Raw genomic sequence first — 12685 nt, forward strand, 5'->3', positions numbered from 1 at the left:
AAGGCTACACAATGTAGAAAGAGCATGAGGGAATTTCCTTGGCAATAAGCATTCAACATGTGGTTACATGTTAATTTAGCAGATGTCTTTGGCAAAGGCAAAGAGTGAACTAATTGTGGTAACAGATATTTAAAGGGACAGTTCACCCAAAATTGTATTTCTTTTTTCGATTTAATCCGTTACACATTTAAATATGTCTATTTACAATAATTTCTTCTTCAAAGACACACAAGATATTCTGTAGAAAATTGGCAAATTAACAGTTTTGGTTATCTTCATTTGGTTTCCATTGAATAGACCAAAAAAAAAACCCTTCTCCAATATATCTCACAATATTTTGTGTTCTACAGAAGACCATGAGGGTGTGTAAGTGACATAACTTTTATTTTTGGGTGGACTACCATTTTAAACCTTATGTTGTACCAAACTGTAGAGAGATGATAAAGAAGCTTACCTATACAGGTGCTGGTCATATAATTAGAATATAATCAAAAATTTGATTTCTTTCACTAATTCCATTCAAAAAGTGAAACTTGCATATTACTGTATATTCAGTTATTACACACAGACTGATAGATTTCAAATGTTAATTTCTTTTAATTTTGATGATTATAACTGACAACTAAGGAAAATCCCAAATTCAGTATCTCAGAAAATTACTTAAGACTAATACAAAGAAAGGATTTTTAGAAATCTTGGTCGAGTGAAAAGTATGAGCATGTACAGCACTCAATACTTAGTTGGGGCTCCTTTTGCCTGAATTACTGCAGCAATGTGGCATGGCATGGAGTCGATCAGTCTGTGGCACTGTTCAGGTGTTACGAGAGCCCAGGTTGCTCTGATAGTGGCCTTCAGCTCTTCTGCATTCTTGGGTCTGGAATAAATCGCATCTTCCTCTTCAAAATACCACATAGATTTTCTATGGGGTTAAGGTCAGGTGAGTTTGCTGGCCAATTAAGAACAGGGATACCATGGTCCTTAAACCAGGTACTGGTAGCTTTGGCACTGTGTGCAGGTGACAAATCCTGTTGGAAAGTGAAATCAGCATCTCCATAAGGTTGGTCAGCAGTAGGAAGCATGAAGTGCTCTAAAACTTCCCGGTATATGACTGCGTTGACCTTGGACCTCAGAAAACACAGTGGACCAACACCAGCAGATGACATGGCACCCCAAACCATCACTGACTGTGGAAACTTTACACTGGACCTCAAGCAACGTGGATTGTTTGCCTCTCCTCTCTTCCTCCAGACTCTGGGACCCTGATTTCCAAAAGGAAATTCAAACTGTACTTTCATCAGAACATAACTTTGGTCTACTCAGCAGCAGTCCAGTCCTTTCTGAAGTGAGACAAAACTTCTGACAATGTCTGTTGTTTAAGAGTGGCTTGACACAAGGAATGCGACCGCTGAAACCAATGTCTTGCATACGTCTGTGCATAGTGGTCCTTGAAGCACTGACTCCAGCTGCAGTCCACTTTTTGTGAATCTCCCCCACATTTGTTAATGGGTTTTGTTTCACAATCCTCTCCAGGGTGCGGTTATCCCTATTGCTTGTACACTTTTTTTCTACTACATCTTTTCCTTCCCTTTGCCTCTCTATTAATGTGCTTGGACACAGAGCTCTGTGAACGGCCAGCCTCTTTTGCAATGACCTTTTGTGTCTTGCCCTCCTTGTGCAAGGTGTCAATGGTCGTCTTTTGGACAACTGTCAAGTTCAGCAGTCTTCCCCATGATTGTATAGCCTTCAGAACTAGACTGAGAGACCATTTAAAGGCCTTTGCAGGTGTTTTGAGTTAATTAGCTGATTAGAGTGTGGCACCAGGTGTATTCAATATTTAACCTTTTCACAATATTCTAATATTCTCATTTTGGGATTGTCCTTAGTTGTCAGTTATAATCATCAAAATTAAAATAAATAAACATTTGAAATATATAAATCTGTGTGTAATGAATAAATATATTATACAAGTTTCACTTTTTAAATGGAATAAGTGAAATAAATCAACTTTTTGATGATATTCTAATTATATGACCAGCACCTGTATGTCTAAACTGAATTGGTCGAAGAAGAAAATCATACAGGAATGGGACGACATGAGGGTGAGTAAAGGATGACAGAATTTCCATTGTTGGGTGAACTATGCTTTAAATGAGATTCATTTCTCAAAACAGCCGTCCTCTTAACACAGCTGAACCATTACAGGGCGGAACGTTACCGCTTGAAGGAAGGAACTCGGTGAAAGTTGATACGATGTGCTCAAACTTACCCTGAACATTTTTGTTGATACATCTGAAGTGTCCACTGCGGGGAACGTCTGGAGCAACTTTATGAGAGTCGAGTTAGAAGGATTGAAAACTCGTTTTCCCCCCCAGATCATCGACAGAGGTGAGCATTAATTTGTCTTATATATTATAAAAAAGAGCGGGGCATGCTATACGTTGTTTTGATATAGGCTATCTGCCTTCTGCAAAATTATCTACCGACTTTAAATCTATTGGTCCGTATGTAGCTAACAGTCGCTAACTAAACTACACCTGTGTTTGCACAAGCGTGTTTGCTTGTCTTTTAAACGTTTATCAAATTAATCAAATCTTAAAGACTCGTGTACTAACGGAAACAACTTCATAAACACCGTTTTATCCCTCCTCTTCGATTGTATCCCTCCTGCTCGTTTTTATTAGCACAATATTTATTCTAGTGTAGGCTAAGTGCGATATAACCGAACCAAACACTGAATAGTGAATTTTCGCGAGACTTGACATCCCCAAATACTTCTTGACTGATGTAGGACTCTTGAACAGGTGTGCTTTTTTTTTCACCCAGGTCAAATAGGCTTTATGTTTGCTTGAGTACAAAGCTGAGTAGTGTAGGCAGGGAGAGAGGGTATGGTTGTTAACAGTTTTTGCATTTCCTTCAGTCTCTCAGAGAAGTTTTGTATTGGAAAGCCAAAATTTTAATAGCCTACATTAAAGCTACCCACCTACACTGCTGTAACATGTACATGATAATATACATATAATTTATAGCACCTTAACAGAGGACGGTTGCAACATTCTCTTACATGTAATTCAAATTCTTAAATATCATTTAGCAATTTCTTTATTTTATTTGTGCACAGATAGGGACTTCAAATAAGTAAAACTGGCTGTATAAAAACCAATAATAGTAAAAAAAAAATTAATAATAGCCTACTTCTGTTAACTTCTGTGAAAGTTTACTGAACTGAGTTGCAAAAACATAGCCATTATATAAAGACAGTTTGACTAACTAGCAGTTAACCAAGTGGCAATACGTTTACTTTCAAGATACAAAACAAAACTACCATTATTTAATTTATTAAACTGACTTTATAAGTATGTGTGTGTGTGTGTGTGTGACAGAGAGGGTGAGAGAGAAGGAAATAAGTCCACATTACACTCTAAATTATATATATATATATAAAGGTGAGATACCTGACTATTGAAAGGGGTTCTTTATTAATCCATAAAATGAAAATTTTGTAATGTTATGGCAAGCTTTCACATCAATATTGTGGTAAGGGACAGCATGTTGGGACACTTCCACTTACAACAACGCGTTTCAATTTTTCCTTTTGATAAAACCTCTTATACTAGCTTTGACACATGCCAGCTATGTCTTTACGCTGCTTCACACAAACAGCTTAGACAGTATGACAAATTTATTTTACTCTTTTACCATAAACATATTTTTTTAAAGAAGGAATGGTCACATGTTGCTGCTTTCTTCCAGGAAGGATAAGGGGCTAATTGGACATGTGAGTATGAACTGTAGCTTATTCTTGATTAGAGAAATAAGCCATGTTTCAACAGCCCCTTGTTGCAACCAAGTCCACTCTCCCCTTAATTATAAACAAAAAGAAAATGAAAATCTTGCTAGTCCAGTGAAACACTGAATTACTTAACAGAACTTGCAAGGAACTTTCTTTCCTGTAAAAATCCTGCTATGCTGATGAAACATTGAATCACTTAATAGAATTCGGCACAGAACCTTTTTTCCCATTAAGGAAGTAAAGACAGCAATGAAGGGTCTGTTCTAGAGTGCAGAGCTACTTTAGGTTAATAATTTCCTTTTTCTGTCCTTGTCAGAAATATTGATTTGCGCATTAAGTCACATGGCAAACAGGTGTTTTATTATTACTGTGCATAAGCATTACACTCTCATTTGGACTCTTAAAGACATTTTGACTGACTAATCACTCTTTCCAACAGATGAAATTGGAAGGTTTATTGTGGATCGCTGCTTCCTCCACAAACCCAGACTTTGAGAAACTACAGGTTCTCATGCAAAAGGTAAAACATTTCTTTTTTTTTTCTTTTTTTTGTTGCATGCGATATGATCTTTTATAGTGTAAAGAAATAATGTAAAATAAAGTCTATAACTATTAAAGGGGTCATATGATGCAAATGAAAAATGTCCTTTCTCTTTGGAGTGTTACAAGCTCTTGGTGCATAAAGAAGATCTGTAAAGTTGCAAAGACTAAAAGTCTCAAATCCAAAAAGATATTCTTTAAAAAAGTTAAGAGTCAACCATGGCTACCTGAAATGGCTTGTTCTAACACGTCCCCACATGTCTACGTCACGATGTGGGAAGATTTGCATAACACCGCCCAAATGTTCACACAAAGAAAGTAGGCGTAACTTCGTTGTAAAAGCGATTCTACTTTGCTTGGCCTTCCAAAAGAGGACACAACTAAAAATCAGTGGTTAAATTGTCTTAACAACACTGTTCCAGAACAGTCCAACCCAAATATTCAGATGTGAGCAGCACATTTTACGAAGGACGAGGATGGTTTCCTGGGAGAGTGGCCTACAATACGGTGTCTGTTTCTATAAAGTGGGGCAGTTCCAATTTGCAAGGACAGTTTCGTGCTTCTGACTCACAGTCTATAAGTATGTTTACATATTTAAAGGATGTGCCACTGATGATTCAAACACAAGTTTTTAACAGTGTAGAGTAGTGTTTGTTGTTTCTCTGATCAGACATGGTTTTATGTTTACTCAGTGCGATGCACAACGTAACACATAAAAAAACAGTATAAGTCATTATAATCTGTAATTATGTCTCCCCTGGATGCAAGAAATGCCTTGTTTGTAATGGTCTTATTGTTTTTGTCATTACAGTAGCTAAGGGGTATAACATTTCCGTCACACACTTGAGGTATTCAACCAATCACAAGGCATCGGATAGCTTGGCGTAAACCTTGCTTTTCAGAACGATGAGCTTATTTTATTAATTATTAATTTACACATTTCAGAAAGGAGGGGTATAGAGGAGCAACAATAATGTACATTATATGGAAAATAATGTTTTTTTTTTTTAAATCATTGCATTACACCAAATACACAGAGTAATGTTCTTTTTAGCCAAGTCATATGACCCCTTTAAACAGGATGTTTGACATTTTTTCATATTTGCATGGCAACATTAGGATTGATTTTGAGATATGCTCACATTTTCAAACATCAACATTAGACATTGTTGAACACTAGGTGTATTGTGAAAACATTTGATTTTTGAAACTGAAAACTGACACTATGACTGATTCACGACTGAATTGAACCATTTATTGTCTGCCAACTTTATCATTTCCTCATTGTCAGGCATGCTTACATAGCGATTACATATATAAATATACTGTAGTTAAAATAATTTCTTATCTTTTCCAGTAAACAAGGCATATTTTAAGTGAATTCTGAGCTTGATTTGCTTGCTGTACCATGTGCATGTCATTAAGCATTTTTATTATTCTAACATAAACTGAAAGGTTGGGTTGCTAATAACGGAAATATTTTTCCACATCCTTTGTTTCAGATCTAAGCAATGCCCATGAGAATGTTTATTTCAATGGCTTTTCTTCTCAGCCTCCAGGCAGTTGTGCACATTAAACCAGCTAAAGCCAAGCTGCCCTGTACAATAACATCTGACAGGCGTTCAGCAGACTGTAAAGGTCTACGGCTGGACCATGTGCCTATAACATATCTGCCTGCCTCTCTGGAAGAGCTCGACCTGTCTTTCAATACCATACAGGTCATCAGCAAACAAGATTTTTTCAAACTTAGTCATTTGCGAGTCCTCAAGCTTAATTTCAACAACATCTCTCTGATTGTGGATGATGCCTTTCAGGGAAACGTTTTTTTGGAGAAACTAAACTTATTTAATAACTCTCTGACAGAAATTCCATTTAAAGCTCTTGAGCCACTCAAATTTTTGAAGGATTTAGAAATGTCCAATAATTTGTACACTCAAGCATCTCTGGATGCTTCTTTTTTGAAGTTTACCCAGTTAAAAATGCTATCCATTGGTGGACCCCTGGTCAGTAGTTTGGGAAGCCGTGACATTTCTGTGTTGAAAAACATTTCATTGGACAAGTTTGCTATTAAAACTGGCACTGGTTTTAAAAGTTATGAACCTGGGTATTTCAGCTACCTTAACACAAAAAACTTGTGGCTCGATATAGCGTTTGACAAAAAACCAGATATACTTCCTATGATATTGAAAGATCTGGCAAATAAGACTTTTGATATGCTACGTTTCCGAAACCTTTTTGAATTTCAGTACTATACTGGTAAACAGGATATTTTTTATGGCCTGCAGTATGTAAAGACTCCACTCCTAACCTTCTATCGAGGTAAATTCAGTGAGGAAGTTATGAGAATGGCTCTGGTAAATGTGGAAATCAGTTCGATCGAAGCCCTGGAACTGCTGTTCATCGACTTTGCTCGTTCACTGAATAGAACACAGGGATCCAGTGTGACGAACTTGACCTTGGAAAAGCTGGTGCTCTCGTAAGTTATATTAACTTCAATATTTTTCTATGTAAATGTAAAAATGCTAAAATATTTATCCTAATATTACGGGGTTTTTTTGTTTGTTTGTTTGTTTTTTTAATGTAAGATTCAAAAAAGTGAGACCTAGTTTCATATTAGAACTTTTTCCATTTTTCAAAAAACAAAACAAAACACTGGATTCTTTTACCTTTTCATTGTAACAAATTACTCTACTAAGATATATATATATATATATATATATATATATATATATATATATATATATATATATATATATATATATATATATATATTATTGAATCAAATACTGTACATGTACTGTAACTTACAATTAACTGAGACTTTCAGTGACTTTCACTGACTGGTTGTTCATATTATAAAGATATGTTATGTGTCTTTATTTTTCTTCAAAATAAAACAATTAAATATGTTACCACATATTTCCTGGTGTAATGTATAGTTAAGGCCGTAAAGTCTTTAAAAGTTAAAAACGTATTATGCAAGAAATTCTTAACCTTTATTTAACATGGAAAACCTCTCTGAGAATAAAAATATCTTTTAAAGGAGTGTCCTGTCCAAAATGGGCAGCAATACAATTAGTTTCATCACAAATTTTAAAAACAAAACCAGACCAAGAAAAATTAAATGTCATCTTTCAATTGTCTAATAAATGTTTTAAAAATGATCCAAAAACAGCAAAGTTTGTTATTTCAGCTTTCAGATTCCAGTTAGACTGTGCTGCATATATAAATGCCTCCTCACCCAGTTCAGTTCGAACAAGGAACCGAGAGAGTATAACAACATTGAGGAGGAAGGAAATATTTCTCAACATTTTTTTTCCGTTGTATGAGACAACAAAGATATGAAGGCATCATCCCAAGATGACTTTATGAATGATTAAATACCACTGCATTTTTCCTCTGATAGACAAAGGCCAAGCTGTTCTGTTATACAAAGTACAATGATGAGCTGAAGGTTTACAATCTGATATAAATCTTAGAGTGCCGTGATAAACCGCATATAAAGAAACTTTTTATTATTGAAATGATCTCATCATTTGGCAGTGGAATTGCATTTCTTTTTATTGTATTTATACATTATATTTATATTTATTATTATTCGCACATATGTCAAATTTACTAAAAACACAAATGGCATTATCAAGGTATGCGTTAAGCAAATTATGCATTATCTTTGTGTTGTCACAGAACTTATTGTACAGCAAGTGGTGCAACTACAAACTCTTCTTTGGCCAACAATTATTATATTTATTTATTAAAAGTACAATATTAATTATTAATGGAACCATCAAGGAATCAGAATCATTTAGAGGAATTAGAACATGAATGACTAAATTATTTATGATTCTCATATCTATATATTAGGCGTTCTCATCTTCTTAATTGGTTTGATCTTCCTGTTTTGTTCCACAGGGACATCAGTAATCCAGATATAATGCGCTTCGACTGGAGCTTTACCTGGCTCAATCATGTCCGCCAATTCATTGTATGGAATGTGAACTTCAACAGCGTGCCGTGCGATTCGTGGCAGGAGATGAAAAGTGTTGAACTTCTGGACATCTCTAACAACCAGCTTAGGGACAGTTATATTTATAACCCGCTATGTGACACTACAAACATACTGCACGAGCTTGAAACCTTTAACGTTAGCCGTAATCGACTTAGCAACCTCAGTGACTTGGCATCTCTGACCAAAGACTTTGTCAAGCTGACTACAATCGATATGAGCCACAACCAGTTGCAATATACGGGAAATCGTGTCTGTTACTGGAGACAGACCATTAACAAAGTAATTGCTCATCATAATAGTCTGACGAGCAACAGTTTTAAGTGCCTTCCCACTTCTGTAAGCTTCCTTGATCTTTCGTACAGCAGCCTAGACCAGCTTGACATGGACTATTTTATTAAGGCATCCAATCTGACCGAGCTCCTCCTCAGCGGCAACAAGATCAAGTTCATTCCTTCCGGCTGGAGGAATCCATACTTGAGGACGCTCGCTTTAGATGGAAACTCCTTTGGACTTGTTAGCATGACTTCTTTTAAAGACATGCCTAGCCTACGTGTCCTGACTGCAGGCAACAACCCATACCACTGTATCTGTGATCTCTATACCTTCATACAGGAAACCACAAACAAGGGCATGGTGAGCATCACAGACTGGCCAGACAACTACAAGTGCTACCATCCCGAGCACCTTCTCAACACAATGGTATCACAATACTTCCCTGGTCATTTAGCCTGTAATATTACACTCGTTATCATCATCTCTGTGTCAACAACAGTGGTTGTTGTCCTTGGTCTTATGCTTCTGTGCTACATCTTTCACGTGCCATGGTACATAAAAACCACATACCAAATCATCAGAGCCAAGTACAGGGCCCATAAAGAAGGTTCAGGTCAGGCTGTGGACTACACCTTTCATGCTTTCATCTCTTACAGCCACGTGGATGCAGACTGGGTACGAAACCAGCTGCTCCCTTGTTTAGAGAATTCTAAGCCTCCTTACCGCCTCTGCATCCATGAAAGAGACTTCACTCCAGGGAAGTGGATCATTGACAACATCATTGAGAACATTGAAGATAGTCACAAGGTGCGTCCACACACATTTCTATTCTTCAAAGATGCCTGTTTACAAAGAAACATGCAATGTCGGCATTCTTCAAATTCTCAGAATAAGGATTATCCAAAATCACAAAAGTGTAGTTTGCACGTAAATATCTAAGCCTTCAAATTATAGAAGCTTATTTCCATCTCAGAGTAAAAAAAATTAAACGTTCTATATATATTTTACAATTGCAACCTTATTTCCCATAACGATGACTTCATATTTCACAACATCATATACTACCAATTTAGGTGGTTAGGATTTTTATCATGTTTTTGGAAAAAGTCTCATGTTCACAAAGGCTGTATTTATTTGATAAAAAATAGCAATAACTTGAAATATTACGATTTTAAATAACGGATTCATATTTTATTAAATTTTAAAATGTGGCTTTTTCATGTGACTGCAAAGCTGAATCTTCAGAAGTCATTACTCCAGTTTTCAGTGTCACATGGTTTTTCATAAATTATTATAATAATATGCTGATTTGATGCTCATATTTTATTATTATTATTATTATTAATGGTAAAAACAATTGTACCGTTTAATATTTTGTGGAAACTGTGAATTTTTTTTCCCAAAGGGGATTTCTTTGAATAGAAATAGATAAAATAGAAATTCAAGTTTATGTACAGTTATGTACAGTGTGACGCCACATGATTATTCCACATATCTGACACTTGTAACTTTATATCACACAATGTAAATGTAAATGTTCCAAGTGTAGCTTTATTTATATTCTCAACTTTGTATTACATTACATTTCTCACAATTATCTTATTCTATTTTATTTAATCTGAGGTGGAAATGAGCATCATATAAAATAACCCCCAAAAAATTCAGAGAAGGCAAACAAAGCAACAAAATGTGGACAAAAAAATTCAAAACAGCATCCTAACATGTTTTCTTGTTATTAAGGTGATCTTCGTGTTGTCACGGAACTTTGTGAACAGTGATTGGTGCAACTATGAGCTCTACTTCGCCCAACAACGGGCCATTGGCAAGACATTCAGTGATGTCATCCTGATTCTGAAGGAGCCCATAGATCCCACATCTCTTCCAAGTAAATACTGCAAGCTCAAAAAGATGCTCAATACCAAAACCTACCTAGAGTGGCCCCAGCAGCCCACAGAACAGAGCTTTTTCTGGGTCCAGCTGAGGAGTGTTCTGGGCAAACCAAACATAACAAGACAGCGCACGACCAGCCGTCATAGCCGCCTGTCTTCAGTGAGGTCTGTCTCCCTGATTGAGCTGCCACAGGACCAGAGTTCTGCAGATACTAAAACTACATATGAAGATGGCCACCAAATCAATGATCAGCCTTCTAACAGATGCCAACCAACTTTAAAAGAACTTGCTTGAAAGACATAAATAATATATCATTGGCAGAGATGACCAGACAGAACATGCATCATTTATTTTCCCAACATTCAAAATATGACGTGCTTCATGGTAACTGATCTGCATTGATGTTAAGCTAAGAATCATTTAAACCGGTTTGTCTGACTCATTGGTTGCAGAAAGACTGGAAAAAGATCATTCTGACTCATATGTTCAGTCAGTAAGCAAAACAAACCGATCTAGACAGTCATTTACTGACCTAGTAGCCCATAGCATACACAACAACACATGCTCACTCTGACAATCAATACAGTTCTATGTACTTAAGTATATATACTTATCTTAATTAGCGTAGTGAACTGCTATACTGTTCCCTCACCTTATGCCAGTATGTAATTGTGTCTTTAAATAATGTCTTAATATATTTTAATGAAAATATTAGAATTTTTGTAAATACTCTTTTCAGACTTTTAAATGTCTCAAATTTTGACATATAAATGTATTTTGTATCTGAATTTGTGATTAAAAGTGTAATATCTTCTTTTTTTCCATTATTCTACATGGAACTAATAAAAAATGATGGTGATGTCAGGACTATGAATAGATCATATTATGAAAAATTATATTATGATGAAGTTGTCATGTTACCACACAAAATAGTATCATTCTTTTAAAAAGACTATATATATATATATATATATATATATATATATATATATATATATATATATATATATACTGTATAAATCTATACTGGTCACAGTTTAATAGACCTCTTTAAAAATGTTTCTTATTAATGATATTAATGGCTGCTCTATGTCAAAGCAGTTGGTATATAATTTCACTGTCATTCTATTATTCTTTATGATCTGGATTAATCATAACGTGTGCCCCTCACTCCGAGATTGATAACCCCACAGCTAACTTCACATTCAACTCCAGTAATGATGTGTTTATGTCTGGTCTATAGTTGTAAATGGTGAATCATAAAATGTATTTTACTGAACAGATGGATCCTTGCAAATAAACAAGAAGTTATGATGCATCATGTTATCCGATTTGCAGCCTTGTTATAGTTTTATAGTTTTACTTTCTCATGTGATTTTTTTTTTTTGTGTGTGTGGAAACATTCAGAGTGATAACAAATGTGGCAGAAGTTTGGTCATCAATATTTTGTGTGTGTTGGTGTGGGTGGTACTGCTTTTACTTTAGTATTATTTCAATATCAGTGATATAGTATTACAGTTTTTCCTAATATTTTGAAGTAGTTTTTATATTTTATGTTTGTGCTTTTTAGTCTTTTTTTTTTTTGTGATTTTATTAGGTTACTTTTTTTTATGCTTATGTACATAGTTTTAGTTTATTTAGTTTTTATTATGTAAGTACTTCAGGTTAAGCTAAATAAAAAATAAAAACGTTAGCATTGGCAGCTAGCTGAAATAAAATAATACAAGGTTTTTTATATTTAAATTTATTTTAGTTAATGTTTCTTTTGCTTCAAGTAGTGGAAATGTTTTTGTATTAATTTTAGTTAACAAAAAAAAAATTTCTGTAAAACAAATACAATTTTATAATGTCATTTATAGATTAATTCTACTCACATTTATTACTATGATAATGAAACGCCAACAAACCACAAACATGCCTTACTTTACCTCATTACATTGCACAACATCAGATTCCTTTAGCCTGACACCGATATCATTTAACCGAAAAAATGTTTTAATAAAATGAAAAGCGAGTAGGCTACTCGGGTGAGATCTGAGACTTAATGATGCCAGGAATTCACTAGTTGGCCTCGAGAGTCATGCTCCAAGTTTCAGCACATGACTAAACATCACAAAGCGATGAGTCTTTCCTGACAAATTAGCAATCATCAAAATTATAGCTTTGTGAATTCATTGTATCTT

The 12685-nt window shown here is 35.1% G+C and overlaps 1 protein-coding gene across 6 annotated transcripts; it reads left to right on the top strand.

Moving 5' to 3' along the window:
* The first annotated feature begins 2183 nt into the window (after positions 1-2183).
* On the top strand, positions 2184-11819 carry LOC128030704 (toll-like receptor 2). 6 transcript variants are annotated; one of them, XM_052618550.1, is made up of 6 exons: positions 2184-2385; positions 3751-3775; positions 4230-4310; positions 5833-6806; positions 8243-9419; positions 10353-11819. In XM_052618550.1, the coding sequence occupies exons 4-6, from the start codon at positions 5842-5844 to the stop codon at positions 10794-10796; spliced, it is 2586 nt and encodes an 861-aa protein (XP_052474510.1). In that variant the 5' UTR covers positions 2184-2385; positions 3751-3775; positions 4230-4310; positions 5833-5841; the 3' UTR covers positions 10797-11819. The 6 variants fall into 6 exon arrangements, with proteins under 6 accessions (XP_052474510.1, XP_052474509.1, XP_052474513.1 ...); XM_052618553.1 differs by having other exon boundaries at positions 2185-2385; positions 3718-3775; positions 6616-6806; XM_052618551.1 differs by lacking the exon at positions 3751-3775 and having other exon boundaries at positions 2185-2385; positions 5833-6048; positions 6616-6806.
* The last annotated feature ends 866 nt before the right edge of the window (positions 11820-12685 follow it).

The sequence above is a fragment of the Carassius gibelio genome, chromosome A16, assembly GCF_023724105.1.
Source record: "Carassius gibelio isolate Cgi1373 ecotype wild population from Czech Republic chromosome A16, carGib1.2-hapl.c, whole genome shotgun sequence".
In the NCBI taxonomy this organism is placed as follows: domain Eukaryota; kingdom Metazoa; phylum Chordata; class Actinopteri; order Cypriniformes; family Cyprinidae; genus Carassius; species Carassius gibelio.

Bases quoted from the DNA above. Each gene is read 5' to 3' on its own strand.
- LOC128030704 (XM_052618550.1), top strand. From the start codon at position 5,842: ATGCCCATGAGAATGTTTATTTCAATGGCTTTTCTTCTCAGCCTCCAG. The intron at 6,807-8,242 runs GTAAGTTATATT...TTTGTTCCACAG, and splicing joins TTGGAAAAGCTGGTGCTCTC to GGACATCAGTAATCCAGATA. The intron at 9,420-10,352 runs GTGCGTCCACAC...CTTGTTATTAAG, and splicing joins ACATTGAAGATAGTCACAAG to GTGATCTTCGTGTTGTCACG.